The sequence below is a fragment of the Idiotropiscis lumnitzeri genome, chromosome 6 (genome assembly GCF_059441095.1).
Source record: "Idiotropiscis lumnitzeri isolate Australia: NSW breed Sydney's pygmy pipehorse chromosome 6, RoL_Ilum_1.0, whole genome shotgun sequence".
Lineage (NCBI taxonomy): Eukaryota > Metazoa > Chordata > Actinopteri > Syngnathiformes > Syngnathidae > Idiotropiscis > Idiotropiscis lumnitzeri.
The window spans coordinates 11,580,240-11,595,454 of NC_142396.1; the positions used below are offsets into that span (position 1 = coordinate 11,580,240).

The 15,215-nt window shown below is 42.1% G+C and overlaps 1 protein-coding gene across 3 annotated transcripts in view; it reads left to right on the top strand.

Annotated features, from left to right (window-relative positions):
* The window catches only part of pik3c2a (phosphatidylinositol-4-phosphate 3-kinase, catalytic subunit type 2 alpha), a 30,869-nt gene that overhangs the window by 12,796 nt on the left and 2,858 nt on the right, over positions 1-15,215 (top strand). For all 3 annotated transcript variants that reach the window (XM_088298308.1, XM_088298309.1, XM_088298310.1), the window contains exons 5-30: positions 1,066-1,186; positions 1,322-1,433; positions 1,590-1,669; positions 2,064-2,127; positions 2,436-2,582; positions 2,665-2,698; positions 3,587-3,818; positions 5,864-5,986; positions 6,067-6,234; positions 6,295-6,406; positions 6,893-7,035; positions 7,713-7,904; positions 7,976-8,069; positions 8,156-8,250; positions 8,646-8,826; positions 9,467-9,571; positions 9,658-9,750; positions 10,937-11,066; positions 11,156-11,292; positions 11,776-11,945; positions 12,039-12,195; positions 13,035-13,144; positions 13,734-13,941; positions 14,035-14,159; positions 14,695-14,812; positions 14,877-14,958. In XM_088298308.1, the coding sequence (XP_088154434.1) occupies positions 1,066-1,186; positions 1,322-1,433; positions 1,590-1,669; positions 2,064-2,127; positions 2,436-2,582; positions 2,665-2,698; positions 3,587-3,818; positions 5,864-5,986; positions 6,067-6,234; positions 6,295-6,406; positions 6,893-7,035; positions 7,713-7,904; positions 7,976-8,069; positions 8,156-8,250; positions 8,646-8,826; positions 9,467-9,571; positions 9,658-9,750; positions 10,937-11,066; positions 11,156-11,292; positions 11,776-11,945; positions 12,039-12,195; positions 13,035-13,144; positions 13,734-13,941; positions 14,035-14,159; positions 14,695-14,812; positions 14,877-14,958 (3,333 nt within the window). The remainder of the gene's footprint in view (positions 1-1,065; positions 1,187-1,321; positions 1,434-1,589; positions 1,670-2,063; positions 2,128-2,435; positions 2,583-2,664; positions 2,699-3,586; positions 3,819-5,863; positions 5,987-6,066; positions 6,235-6,294; positions 6,407-6,892; positions 7,036-7,712; positions 7,905-7,975; positions 8,070-8,155; positions 8,251-8,645; positions 8,827-9,466; positions 9,572-9,657; positions 9,751-10,936; positions 11,067-11,155; positions 11,293-11,775; positions 11,946-12,038; positions 12,196-13,034; positions 13,145-13,733; positions 13,942-14,034; positions 14,160-14,694; positions 14,813-14,876; positions 14,959-15,215) is intronic.

Sequence of the window (15,215 nt, forward strand, 5' to 3'; positions counted from 1 at the left end):
GGATTTCTCTCCCTTGCTCACCGGGGGGCCCACAATGTATGGCACAGCTTAATTACCTGCCTGGCGCCCATCATGTCTTATCCTGACTGTGAGCTAGAATTCTGGGCTGAAAAGAAATAGCCTCCATTCCTTTGGTGGGCGGAGGGCTGTTATTACTGGATCCGGGGTGGTCTCCATCTCTGTGAATGTTTCACTTATGACCGTGCTTCTTTTTGTGGAAGAGCCTTTTTTGGCTGTGCATTCATACACTAATACAGCCACAAAATTAGCTTTTTTTTTTTCCAAAAAACTACACCTACAGTACAATTTATGCCACTACTATCCTTCAACACTCTGCTGCTATATTTCCTTTGAACCGACGAGAAAGTTATTTTATTTTTTTAATTTGAGCCCATCCAAAGCATGACATGTCCATTAGCATTGCAATGACATGTATGTTTTCACCGGTCACAACGTCAGAGGCATGGTTCAAAGAGTGATCTATTACTAGAACTGTACCCCAAAAGAATCTGCCTGTATAAAGAGAACTAGACAAACATGGCGGACCACAATGTATCCCCCCCGGAAATCTTCTGGATTTCCGCGTGCATTCCAGTATGAAAGTGGAACGTGAACATATGAGGCCTCCACCAAGGCAGCACAAAATAAACCTAAACATGCTTGAGGTCTGACTCATTTAATTGGAAAAATCACAAGATACAGTTTGTTTCTTAGAGAATAGGTAAACAAATGTAAAGGAACTGAATATAGAGGAACTACCCTTTTTTGGACCTTAAGTACGTGTGTCAACATAAAAATGGCACCAAGAGGCAAACCTGACTGACCAGTTTGCATATTTGTGTCGCTTGTGTACCTAATGAAGTGTCCAGTGAGAATTCTTGCTCATTATTAACCACAAGGTTACATCCAGTCAATATTCCTGTCCTGCCTTCTTCCCCCACTTTCATTGCTGATGTGTTTACCAAAACAAATATTAAGTCATTTATAAATCAAATCTATCCGAATTGCCTTTGCCCTCCCCGCTTCATTTCAACTGTTCACCAGTCGCTCTTGTTCACGCCACAGTGAATTCTCCGGTGGAGCTCTTGATCAGTCAGACCCTCTGCTGGGTCCACGACGACCTGGACCAGGTGGACTTCTCCAGCTACCTTCTCAAAGTGTGCGGCCGGGAGGAAGTGCTGCAGAAGTGAGCTCTTTGTATTGAGTGACATTGCACTTTCGCTGGAGGTTCCCATGCCATCATTCCATTTCCCTCGTCAATTAGATCACATTCATTATAATGCTTAGCGTAACCTTGCATCTGTGTTGTCCCGCGTCGCAGTAAACACAGCCTGGGCAGCCATGAGTACGTCCAGAACTGCAGGAAGTGGGAGAATGAGATCACATTACAGCTTCTCTCTCACTCCACCATGAGACGGGACTTGACTCGCACTGTAAGTCATTTCCATATCCGCTGAAATGTCCTCTTTAACCTCTCTCCTAGTCTCACCATTCGTCCTCATTTTCATTCATCCGGCGATCCTGCTTACGTGTCTCTTTTTTCCACGATCAGCTGCTTAATCTTTCCTGTTTTTTTTGTGCCAACTCAGGTAGATGACAACAATGCGCCCATAAATTTGGAGAAGCACCTAAGCTATGTGGAGCGTCCGTTTAAGGAGACTGTCACAAGGTAAGAAAGCCCTACACTTGTATAGGTGACGGGATGATGTGAGCCTAGCCAATGATTGGAATGGGACAAAATAGAGTTGGCATGTAATGAAAAAGACCAACAACCTCAATCCAACAATCAGATATTTCTTGACTCCTGATAAGAATCATCATTCCACTTTTTTTCAATCTCACCACTCTAGTAGTTGTGCCTTTTCCCCAGAAATTACTTTTTCTTATGCTTGTTTGGAAAATATCTTCACGGTTTGGGTTTGTAGCCGGTTGCCTTATTAATGCAGATATTTACCCTCAACACCCACACAAAAAACTTTTTTAGTCTTGTGTGGAAAGTGTAGTTGGCAAGAATTCTTCCCGTGTTCATGGACCCAGCTTTCTGTTTGCCTTTGTGCCTCCAGACAAGGCCTGACCGACTACCTGGAAGGTTATCATAACCAAGTCAACATCTGCCTACAAGATGAGGTAGTGTCGCAAGTCTGAGTTGAAAATGGTTGACTAATGAGAGTTAATTAAATTGTGGCAGTCTGCCTTTACTGTACTCCTTCCTGGTTCCCCCCGTTGAACTTTTGGATACAGTCAAGCTAATGACATGATCATCTTAATGTGGACAACAGCCCAATATATGCCACCGCTTTAACCCACTGATGTAAAATATGCTAATGGTAGCACATGACATGTCTCAAGGCCCTTTTTCCACAAAAAAAAAACACCAGGTTGTCAGTACCTCTTTTCTTACACCCAGCACAACTCATCCGCATCTCTAAATTCAGAGTACCCAGTACAAGACTGTGGACCGGGTGGTGCAGACAGTAAAGAACTTCTGCTGCGCTCTGGACGAGGTGGAGACTCAGGCTATCGCCGAGTCTGTCAAAAGGCTGCGACACTCCGTCAACCTGCCCAGGACACGCTCGCCAATGGTGGGCTTTAAAGCACATGCATGTCGTTGTTGTTCATGTGTGTATATATGATGCTTGAAAATGATCATGCGTTTCCTTTTAGATGGGATCCTCGTCTTCTGGGCCGACAGCAAATGGTAAGATCCATTCACTCCTCCAAACAGGGGAGCATCTTGATTTAAACAGTAAACAGGGTAGACAAAGTATGAACCGGGTTGAGTCCTGTTTTGTTGTTAATTTAGTCTTTTTCCTTAAATTGGTTCAGTACAATGTATTGATTTATTGTTTATTTCACTTGTTTAGATTAGGGTTTACAATTATTATAATTATTTATATAAATGAGATTAAAATTTGTTTTAATTCCCCTTCCTTCATTTAAAAAAACAGAACATTTCACTTTGAAAGTGCAGAAAACGCACAAACAAAATAATTGATTCAGTTACTGATTCTGTCCATAACACGTCATAAAATGGGCAACAATGTTGGTCATTATTTTTAAAAGTAAAAGCAGATGTTTTATTTTGATTGAACACAGATTATCAGTCTGATTTCACGGAGGACTGGACTATAAAAATCTGAAGAGAAAGAATTCGGACTGTTTTAAAGTAAATAAGGTTTCGCAAGGATTAATCCAACATGGGGGAATAATATTTTTTAAAAATCTGTTGAGTTATATTTTTATGCTTATTAAAACTAAAACTGGCATGCTGATTCCAAAATTTTATTTTTCTAGCACACAAGTTTTTGTCTCTACATCTTACTTTCCAGATCAGTAAAATTCCAATTATTATAATATTTATAAAATAGTGTTGCCTACTCTGTATCATATTTAATTAATCAATTAATTGTACCTCTTCTACAAATGACATGGGCCCATCTGTCCCGGTTAAAATTTGCCCAACCCTTGTCTATCATGAAACTTTTTATCCAGATTTGTGTCAAAATGTAACAAATGGAGGTATGACCCCGCCACAGCAATAAGTAGTACATAAATACTGAATCAATTTTGGACTCCTCCTCCTCAGGTCACGCCAGCCCAGTGAATGAGAGTATGGCGCTGCTCACCCAGGCCGTGTACGACTTGGCCAAGCTCTACCTGCGCTCCTTCTGCACGCCGTCCACCTCTGTCCACTCGCTTTCGCCCAATGGGGAAATGGCCGGGGAGCTGCGGAGCAACAAAGAAGCCTCCGGAACCACTGACCACCTCCAGTTCACCCTCTTTGCCCTGCACGGCATCCCGGCCAACTGGGTTAGCAGGTAAGCACAGACGCCATTGTACCGTATGGATTTAGTACAACATAGCTGGTATATATAAATCATCTCAATTATAAGAAATGATGAGAAGACAAAACATGTTACTCCGCCATCTGTTTTCAAAGCACACGCATTAAAAAACAACTCCAGTGTTGCTCCCCACGGCTTGTTTTTCCACGCCAGTGTCAGATTTCAACCTGGCTTTATCTCCTTCCTGCATGCATGCCTGGATCAAACATGGACAAATTTTCCATTCCCAGGTCTTGTCGCGCATTTTTAACCGCAAAACCAGTAGTACCTTTCTGGCCACAAAATCCTGAAAGCGCACAGAAAATGTGTGTGCTTTTATTTTGTTAAACCCCCCCAAAAAAAAGATCTTATTAAGAGACCTAAGAGTGATGTCATAAAATAACTAGAATGGAAATCTGATTTGAGTCTTGACCTGAAGCCAGTTTTTCACAAGCTTTGAGCCATATTTTGCTTGCAAAAACTCGGAAACGGATGAAAAGTTGGCTTTTTCCACCATGCGAGCCAATTTCAAAGTAAGTCTACTACGGCTACTTCATTGGCTTCAATGACTCCTTATTTGGCAACCTTAATTTTGATGTTAGACTTGGCGCTGGAGGCATGTTCATTGAGTATGTTTGCAGCTTCCTTGACATGTCTGTCTGAATGACGGTGTTGATACAGAAATTGGAAGAAAAATCCTCTATCATTAAATTGAGTACTCATTTCAGCCCAAATTGCCAAAATGCTCTTATACGTGCGACTTATATCATCCCTCAAGGTTTTCAACTTCCTCTGCTGTTGTTATAATGAATGCTGACTTATTATGTTGCCTTAATGTGAACATGCACACCAACTATCCCGCATATCGACCCAAAGCGTGGTGCTCGATCCATAAGATGATCCATTGCACAAATAATGAATGACCGGTGGATACTCATCTTAAATGTAATGCATCTTCATCTTGTCAAAGAGGTCTGGCTGCCACTCTAGGTTGCATGCATAGATGGAAGAACCAAGTGATTTTCAGACTAATTACACACCTGGTAATCCCTCACAACACACTTTTTTTTAAAATTCCGTCTAACAGTAGCAATTTTCGTCCTAATAACTGCCTTGTTTATACTCCATACTCTATTTTAAGCCAGTGGCAAAAGTTGTTGCTGTTTTTCCATCCTCATACAAGTAGCCGGACATCTTTGTCGTGTGATGTTCTCTTGTTGAGGTCACATTGTGTGTGCGTTTGGCTTGTGTGTCGTCCATCTGTTGCGGCCGCAGGGAAGGCCGGGAAAGTGATGAAGCCGCCAACACAGATGGCACGGAGCGCAAATGTTCACATTTTGTTTGATCTCAACATAAGGTCTGAACATGTTTCTATTTATTCAATGTGAACAAATTAATTTACATGGTGGGCCAAATGTAGATATATACTTTTCAAAGTACTTGTTTAAGGAATGAGGAATGGACACAAAGATGTATGCATGTAAGAAGGAAAGAAAGGAAGGAAGTATCTCCACCAGGTCAATATGCCACCAACCTCACAGACTTAGAACCCTAACATTGGCCTTTAATCTACCCGAATTTAACATAAACTCTAGTTTAAAAGCTTAAACCTACCTTAAAACTATGATTGTACTTGAAAGGTTTGAGGAATGGTGCAAGGTTGAAGGAGCAAATGATCACTTTGTGTTTCATAAATATAATTGAAACAAGTGTAAATGTAATAAAGTGAAAACAATGTCTGCATTTGAAACTGCAATTGACAGAATTCCAGTCTGCCAGTCGCTGCACCCACACACATGGTTAAAATTAGACTTGTTCTCAGGTGTGTGTGGGCAAGCACGGATGTCTAAGAGAAACAAAAGGAGCCTTTTGTGTGGATGTTGAGGTCTTTAAGCATGTCGGCATCAGTGATGTCACTGACTGCTAAATGGTGTGTTGAGGCCAAACTTGCATTCTGCTCCAAGAATATAAACGAGATGCAGCAAAAGCCATCAATTAATGTCCTTTAATGATATGTTTTTGTCGTGCATGTGTTGCAGTTATGAGAAATACTTCCTGGTGTGTTCCCTCACCCACAACGGAAAGAACCTCTTCAAGCCGGTGCAGTCCAAACGAGTTGGCACATATAAGAGTTACTTCTACCACATAAAATGGGATGAGCTGTAAGTGATGAATCCTGTGTATTTCCTGTGTTTATATCCCGTTTCTTTCCGTGATCATGATCTTTATCCCTTTGTTCAAGGATCAATTTCCCAATCGCCGTGGCAGTGCTTCCGCTGGAGTCCATCCTGGGCCTGACTCTGTATGGTGTGCTCAACCAGAATGCTGGAGGCTCCCCCGACTCCAACAAACAGAGGAAGGCCCCGGAGATGCTTGGCAAAGTGTCGATGCCGCTATTTGACTTCAGACGGTAGGAAATTATCAATCCTGTCACAAATTCAGATGATTTGAGACTGCCTCTGCTTCACAGGGTTCTCGCCAGGGGTACCCGGCTGTTGGGTTTGTGGGCGTCCGGACAGGGAGCTGCTGCTGGCTCTGCAAGCGGACGCAAAAAGATACCTGCAGAGAGAATTGTGCTGCAGGTTAGTAATACTAATTATGTTCGTGCGTTGCCTTAGAGCCATGTTTTTTTTTCCAAAAACAGACAGGTAGGCCACGTCCTTTATAGATGAGATAATATTTGTATATTTAAAATGGCTATAATAATAATAATGATGATCTCATAATAGTTTATTATTACTTAATGAAAACATTTGAAATGTGTGTGTGTGTATATATAAAATAGTTACTTTTACTAATGTTTTTTTCTTATTTACAATTTGTAGTTTATTCAATTAGATCAAAATTTAAATAACCCACTTTTTTTTCGTTTTGCTGTATTAATGCAGCAATTATAATAGGACACATTGTTAATACTTGGTCAGCTGGATTAAAGATGAATGTCCTATATATTGTCCGCGGACCATATTTTTTTTTTTTTTTCGCCATCTTTCTTTCCATGATTCATAAAATGGCTGACATGTCAGCTTGAATACTGCTTGCGAATAACTTGAGAGTGTCGCCAACAGGTGGATTTTCCCAACTCTACGCTGGATGTCTTGTATGTGGGACCGCAGGAACCTCCCAGTCCAGAGCCCATCCCAAAAGAGGAGCTTGATCCTGACCTCCGACGCAAACTGGAGAAAATCTGCAGCCGGGCGTCCAATTTTGGGTAAAATTAATGCATCTTAACAATACAACCACTTAAATTAACAACGACAAAAAATGAACAACCGTTTTAAGATTAAGAAAAAAATACATACAGTATGTTAAATCCTTTAGATGCAGGTTTGACTATAAATACTTTAACCATCTGAGATGTTTATACTCAGGAACACATCCCAGTTTTGTGTTTTCTAACTGATCCAGTCCCAGCCAAATCTCCTCCTCCCCAAAATCGCAACTGGCACTCAAACACAGAGTGCTCTCTTATCGAGCCCTCGCCGCCCGCAACCGTTTTTTTTCCCCCATTCGTGTCTCTGGCCCGTGTGGGCACAAGGCTTTTGTGTTTGCCCTCTTTGTGTTATGGTGCTCGCCTGATCCCTGGAGAGCAGCATATAGATTAAACAGGGAGGTCAGCTGTGGACCAGTGCAACGTGTCCCCACTTTAACAAAGTTCTGTCCATTCTGATGCCAAATGTTTTCATTATCATGGCATCATCTAATGGTAGAATAAATAAACTTTCCTGGTTATTATTTTATGGTAAAGTCGCACTAGTCTTGAAGCAGTCATTGGTCCATGGCGGAACAGTTAACTCATTCCAAGCTTTGAAGTCTTCAGAGTAGGAGAGTTGCACTTTTACTCATGATTGTTGTGTTGCAGTCCCTAACGTGGCCCTCCCTTCGCAGGCTAAGGCGTGCTGACCATCAGCTCCTCTGGGACCACCGGCTCCACTGCCGAAGGGATCACCCCAGCAGCCTGCCCAAGGTGTTGGCCAGTGCTCCCAGTTGGGACTGGGCCAGCATGGCTCACATCCACTCATTGCTTCATCATTGGCCCCCGCTACCACCCGTCACTGCTCTGGAACTGCTCCACTCCAAGTATGCGCTATTTTCCCATATTTACCTCGTATGCGTGTGTTTGTGTGAAGTCATTAAATGTTTGTGTGCAGGTTTGCTGACACCGAGGTGAGGCGGGTGGCCGTCAGCTGGGTTGAGAAGAGTACTGATGACGAGCTGGCTGACTACCTTCCGCAGCTGGTGCAGGTACTGCTGTTGACACTAACACACGCAAAACTCACATCCGCTTAACAACTTTGCACCTCACGTTCTTGGATTGTCTCTCCTCTCAGGCTTTAAAGTTTGAGTGTCACCTCAAGAGCGCCCTTGGCATGCTGTTGCTTTCCAGGGCGCTCGGCAACATCAACATCGCACACTACCTCTACTGGTGAGCTCAAAACAATACAAAAACAAGAAATGCACTTATATTCTTTAGCTACATGAGAAAGGGCGAATCTTGGAAGAAATTCAGTATGATGCAGTGATGTTGTCCACCAATGCCAACTATGCTATGCCCACATTTATTTTTCCTTTTATCGCCAAAATTGCTGAATCATTTTGTAGATAATTAGACTCATGGCATTCACTGGACAGTATAAGAAATACATACATAATGCAAAACTTAAATAGACCATATGTCAAAAATAGACAACTGAAACTAAAAGTGGAAGTGCGACTCAAATTTGGCCTGATAATTAGTTTGTGTTCCACAATTTGGTAAGGTGTGTGTATATATACCCTTTGGGCCTTAAAGAAGTCTTTTCTTAAATGTATTGTTGACAGGCTGCTCAAGGACGCCGTGCAGGATGCGGCGTGGGGGCGGCGTTATGAGCGCGTGCTTGGCGCCCTGCTGTGCTTGTGCGGGACCAAACTGCGGGCCGAGCTGGAGAAACAAACCCAGCTGGTCACACTGCTCGGGGCCGTGGCCGAGAGGGTGAGACAGGCCGGCGGGTCCACAAGACAGGTAAATCTGTCTTTCTCTCTGCCTGTTGTGAAGACAGTGACGCTGCGAAAGTTGTACGATGCGGAATTAAACCAGTACAGTATGATGGTTTGGGTTTGACCTTAGTTTCCACTGTGATATTTTGCTTAATACGAAGGCCACTTTTGTTTTTTTTAAATGGACAGATAGGCAAATTTATTTAGTAAAAAAACTGTTAATTCCTATTATTTAATTGTATGAATTTATCTACAAATAATCACTTAATTAAATAATGAGTATGTCAACAATGTATTTTTGTACTTGATTGTGTTCAATAAATTAATTAACCAATCATTTATCATCATCAACATCAAATAAATTAAAGATTAAATTATATATAAAAAGTTTCATTTGACAACTTTTTATGCAGAATAAATCAATTACTGGTATTCAATTGTTTAGAGAGATAAATTAGTAAAAAAATGAAAGGAAAGAATGCAAACTTAAAAAAAACAAATTCACTGAAAACTATATTCTATTATTAATTATTACATGCCACCTGATAATTAATGTTTGGTGGGACGGATTCATAAATGGGGCATTTTGCGGCCCATGTGTTAATCTTTGCCTATTATCGTCTTAAACATGTTGAAAGTGTCTGTGTGTGTACGTGTGTGTTCAGGTGGCTCTTCTGGAGGGCCTTGAAAGCGTTCAGAACTTTTTCCAGAGAAGTAGCTGCCGACTTCCACTCTTCCCCAGTCTGGTGGCCAAGGAACTCAACATCAAAGTAAGATACACACACAGAGGAAATCTTTTTGAGCCAGTTTTGCTTGAATGTAAAATAAATAAAGTAAAACTTGTTTGTGTGGACAGGCCTGCTCCTTCTTCAACTCCAACGCTCTTCCTCTCAAACTGGCACTGGTTAATGCCGACCCGTTAGGAGAGGAGATCAATGTTATGTTCAAGGTACAACACTCTCACACATTTGAAGAAACATGCTGGATGTCAAACAGTGTTTCAAATATCACATCCCTGGTTCTTGTTACCATTGTGGTCATTAGAACTGGTTGTTGACGGGGCAATGCGCCCCCTGGTTGCCTAAAATTGAAATTACAGTATCATTTGTCTCTAAGGCTGGATTAAAGCCCTTTGCACACTGCAGTTGAAATTTCTTGGGGTTTACTGCTGGCCGGTGTGCAGGAATGATGGCACGAGATTGCCCATATTTGGAATTGGTTGCTTTAGTGGCCTACCTAGAAGTAGCGTGGATGCTTTTCCCACTTGTTGGTGTATAGCTGTTAGTACTCTAAAATCATCCAACAACTCATCATATTGGATGCTCTATCTGACGTCACAGTGACACCATGGGTCATCTTTCAACTGTGGTTGCCACGTCGGCAAATGCCCACCAATGCGATGGGACATGGCTTTCAGTTGTCGCTTCCTCGCAGCACATACACAGTGAATGGGTTGTACGACAGCCATGTTATGCCCTCCTAAGTGCAGTGTGAAAAAAGGCCTTTATCCTGCATGGCTCAAATGACAGGTTGCCAATATTTTTTTTTGGAAGGGGGGGGGGTGCGGGGGCTATGTGTCATGGCAAGATGATTTATTTATTTATTTTTAAATGCATGGTTGCTTCAGGTCAGAGTCTCAGGCCTCTTCCAAATGTGGATTCAGAATCAGACATATGTTGGATATTTGCCAATGTGCGTGCAGTGTTAACACGCAAGTCGGATACACTGTCAATACCAGCTTGACATAATCCAAATATGTCATTTAGTGGCATGTACAGACCAGCCTTTGCCCAAACAACAGAAAAAAACACCCACTGTAAATCTGAACTACAGCAAAAGCAGAGATCATTAAATATGCCACACTTGACATGTACCAACATGAAATGTCTTCTCAATATGCTACGTTAGACATAAAATTATAATAATTGTCAGTGGACTAATGTTATCATTTCAATCACCGAGGGGAAGAAACTTTCCAAGCCAACTAAACGCTATATAACTTGGAATATTTTGGATCTGATATATGTCACTTGGAACGTACCATAAATGCATCTAGACCAGGAACTACATCGGAATTGGGCACTTCAAACTGCAAACTAAATCTACCCTTACTTTTTTTATTGTGGTCACATTAGGTTGGAGAAGATCTGAGGCAGGACATGTTGGCGCTGCAGATGATCCGCATCATGGACCGCATCTGGCTGCAAGAAGGACTGGACCTTCGCATTGTGAACTTCAAATGCATCTCCACGGGCAAGGACAAAGGTACCGGACAATTGCAAGCCATTCCACCACAAGTGAAAATACATTTTTAACACCTCTGAAAAGCTTCAAAGTTGCGGTCTTGTTGGCAGGCATGGTGGAGCTGGTGCCATCCTCCGACACCCTGAGAAAGATTCAGGTGGAGTATGGCGTCACCGGCTCCTTTAAGGACAAACCACTGGCCGAGTGGCTACGCAAATACAACCCCGCCGAAGACGAGTATGAGAAGGTATAAGCAATCAGGAAATCTGTTTGAAGTCATGTCAATTTGTTTGAAACGGATTCACGTAACAGAGAAAACTGGAAGGTTGGTGGTTGTAGGTGTTACATAAAGTATTTCATTTTAATTAATTGTATATTTGCTATTGTGTATATATTCCACTAATGTGCCAAACTCTGTTATTAACCTCTAAATTTAAATTATGTGATTCTGACAAATTTTTTTTATTTTTTTGCCATCACCGTCACGCTTATGTGGATATATCATTAATAAAAGAAACGCAATAAAAGACTTATGGATGCCTCCACTGATCAGCCATAATGTTTCTATAGACAATTTGAAATGAATTCAATTTTCAAATCTAGCTGTATTTGTAAAATGTTGAAAAAGTGAAGCACCGTCAATATGTTCAGCTTTTACCGAATGTGGTCGCGTCTCTGATGTTTGGCTCCTGTGTATTTCCCACTCGTACTCCTCTTCCCCACTCCACAGGCGTCTGAGAACTTCATCTACTCTTGTGCTGGCTGCTGCGTGGCCACCTACGTGCTGGGCATCTGCGACCGCCACAATGACAACATCATGCTGCGCTCCACAGGCCACATGTTCCACATCGACTTTGGCAAGTTCCTCGGTCACGCCCAGATGTTTGGCAGCTTCAAAAGGTGACAGTGAAGTCATGATTCCTTTGATTGGGTTGCCATTTTGTTTCCGTCTGCTGAATATGCATTTTTTTGGCTTGTTTTCCTTGCCATCAGGGACCGAGCACCATTTGTGCTGACCTCTGACATGGCGTACGTCATTAACGGCGGCGAGCGTCCCACCAGTCGATTCCAACTGTTTGTTGACCTTTGCTGCCAGGCCTACAACCTCATTCGCAAGCACTCCGGCCTTTTCCTCAACCTGCTATCACTGGTAAACACTTGCTTATTACAGGCACTCACACGCAACAGGCAAAAATTGAGTTACATTTAATGATCATTACCCACTTCCCAGAGTGGTCACTGGTTGGGGTTTTCACTGTGGGGCCACAGTCTTTATTGATTAATAAATTAATATTTAGTGGCAGTAGCTAATATATATGTAAGGACTTGGTCTTTAGAGCTGCATGGTCATAGTGTCCTTCCGTAGGCAAAAATGTAAAAATCGCAACTAATTATTGGCGAGATGCTAGTCTGCTTCCTGGCTACTGTCAAGGTGCCCTTGAGCAAGGTAGCATCCCTCTCACCCCGCTCAAGAGTTGCAAACTGCACCATGGCCTTTTCACTCTGACATCTTTTCTTACATAGCTGCAGGATTATTTGGTTCTGTGATATACAGCACATTGTTGTTTTCCCCTTGATGGTTTGTATTGTATTGTGATGAGTTCAGTCACCACGGTTCATCTGCAAATGGCTGGTTGCTGTCAAATCTTTACCTTAACTCAGTAAGATCTACGTTCTTCATCTTTTCCACAGGACGTTACATTTTTAACGTAGCTCAGCCATTTCTCGACTCGAATTTTCCTCACTAATAAGTCATGGCGCCAACTGTGCACCGCTGGGAACAGTCTATTTATAGAACACAGAGTGGCTGCTGTTGATTATCTCTCTTAGATCATTGTGATGCAACAGCACCAATTGATTGCATGTGTTTGGTTTAATGAATCTGATCATTTCAAAAATCACACCTGCATTCCTGTATGTGGTGAGAATTGTACACACTGAGCTTTTAGTATCTTTATTTGGAACTATTTTTATGTCATCCTGTCTTAGATGACTTCATCAGGACTTCCAGAGCTAACCGGCTCTCAGGACCTGAAGTACGTTTATGACGCGCTGCAGCCACACAACACTGACGCAGAGGCCACTATCTTCTTCACCAGGTACATCGACCCCTGACTCACAATCATTTTGTAACCCTGTGAAACTTGACTCAATGAATAAAGAACACGCACACAATTGTAGTAAATGACGGTAATTTTTGTAGACCTTTCCACACTGCTCTTGGTTTTCCTGGTGTTCACGGCGAGGCAGGGATGAAAGCGCTCCAGTAGGATCTTGCCCAAATCAGGAAGTGGTTGATTATCAGCCTACCAGGAAATAGCATGGATGCTTTTCCTGGGCGTATGTTGCTGTTGGCACTCTGAAATCTCGCCACCAACCCTTCTCCAATTGGATGAAGTCGTGACGCATACCAACATGGCTTTCTATTGTTGAGCTTCACCGTATGTAATACATTGAATGGGTTTGGCAATGGTTCAATAAGAGCAGTGTGAAAAGGCCTTTATCCACAGTATGATTTTTGGAATTGGGTCACTTGAACCAGGATGTGTAAATCCTGCCTAAATCCACCAGCTGGCAGCATATATTCAGGCAAAAATAATAAAAAGTCTATTCAACTTGTCACTGTGGTATATTAGATCAAGTAGAAAAGGTTTTGGTTTTGTTAACAAGTTCATAACATGACTGCAGACTGATTGAGTCCAGCCTGGGAAGTGTGGCCACCAAGTTCAACTTCTTCATCCACAACCTGGCCCAGCTACGCTTCTCGGGTCTGCCAGCCAACGACGAGCCCATCCTATCCTTCTCGCCCAAGACGTACACCTTAAAGCAGGAGGGCCGCATCCTCCACGCCTCCATCTTCTCCTTTCAGAAGAGATACAACCCTGACAAGCACTATGTACGGTTTTATTTTTTCTTCTATTTGACAATGTTATTGGCTTGCGGTTTACTTATTGACATTTTTCTTCTCCCCCTCATTCCCTTTGTGCAGACGTACGTGGTGAGGTTGCTTAGGGAAGGTCAGAACGATCCCCAGTTTGTCTTCCGCACTTTTGATGAGTTTCAGGAGTTCCACAACAAACTCACTATCCTCTTCCCCCTCTGGAAGCTGCCAAGGTATTCCTCCACTAGACACCTTTTACATTCAATTCACTTTGATAAGAGTGTTTTGGGGTTGTGGGAGGAAGCCAGAGAACATACTGTGAGTTTGAACGATTCATTTGAACTCATGAAAATGGCATCATAGCCCCTTTCACACAGAAAACCTGCTAAATATTTGTTGAGCGGAAAAAATAAAGTAAATTCCTGAAAGGGAGAGAAAAAAAACTGCATTTGTCACTGCCATTTGCTTTTTCTTTCAGCCAAGAAGGGAATAAAATAAAATCTGAAATCCCATCATTGTGAAATAAAAAAAAAAGGATTTTATTTTAGTTTAATATTTGCGACCTTGAATTTTGTTTTTCTTTTATACAAATGGTGACTGTTAAATATGACTCTCCTACTGCTTTTGTGTAGTCGGGCAAGGATGACATAAACTCGTCACAAAGAGTTGTAGGAAGCTAATCAGCTCCCTCGTGTGGATGAATTACGCATTGCAGAAGCAGTATTGGTTTATTTCTTGATTGTTTTTACACCTGATTTTTCTCTCCAGTTTCCCGAGTAAAATGGTGCTGGGCCGCACACACATCAAGGAGGTTGCCGCCAAGAGGAAGCTGGAGCTAAACAATTACATCCACAACCTGATGATGAGCTCGGCCGAGGTCACTCAGGTACACGCAAGCAAACAGGTCAGTGAATTGTTGTTTATTGCCATCTAACATTCTTCTCTTCCAGTGCGACCTGATCTACACTTTCTTTCATCCGGTGGCGCGGGATGACAAGACGGAAGGTTTGGATGCGACCCAAAGAGCTCCTGGTAAGCGGATGCAAATGGGAGACAAAATGTATTTGTTCAAAACATTTTTTAAATTATTTTCAAACAGTGTAAATGCTACATTACAATTGTGAATGTGGAGCTTAAAACTTAATGTGTATTTATGGATTAAAGCTGTAAAATGTCAATGAGTAAGTGTCTAGGTTGACTGGACTCTCAAATCAGCAGACACGAAAAAAAATCACAAATCTCCCTAGAACATGAATGCAGACATTGTGCAGCAACCACATCTCAGAATC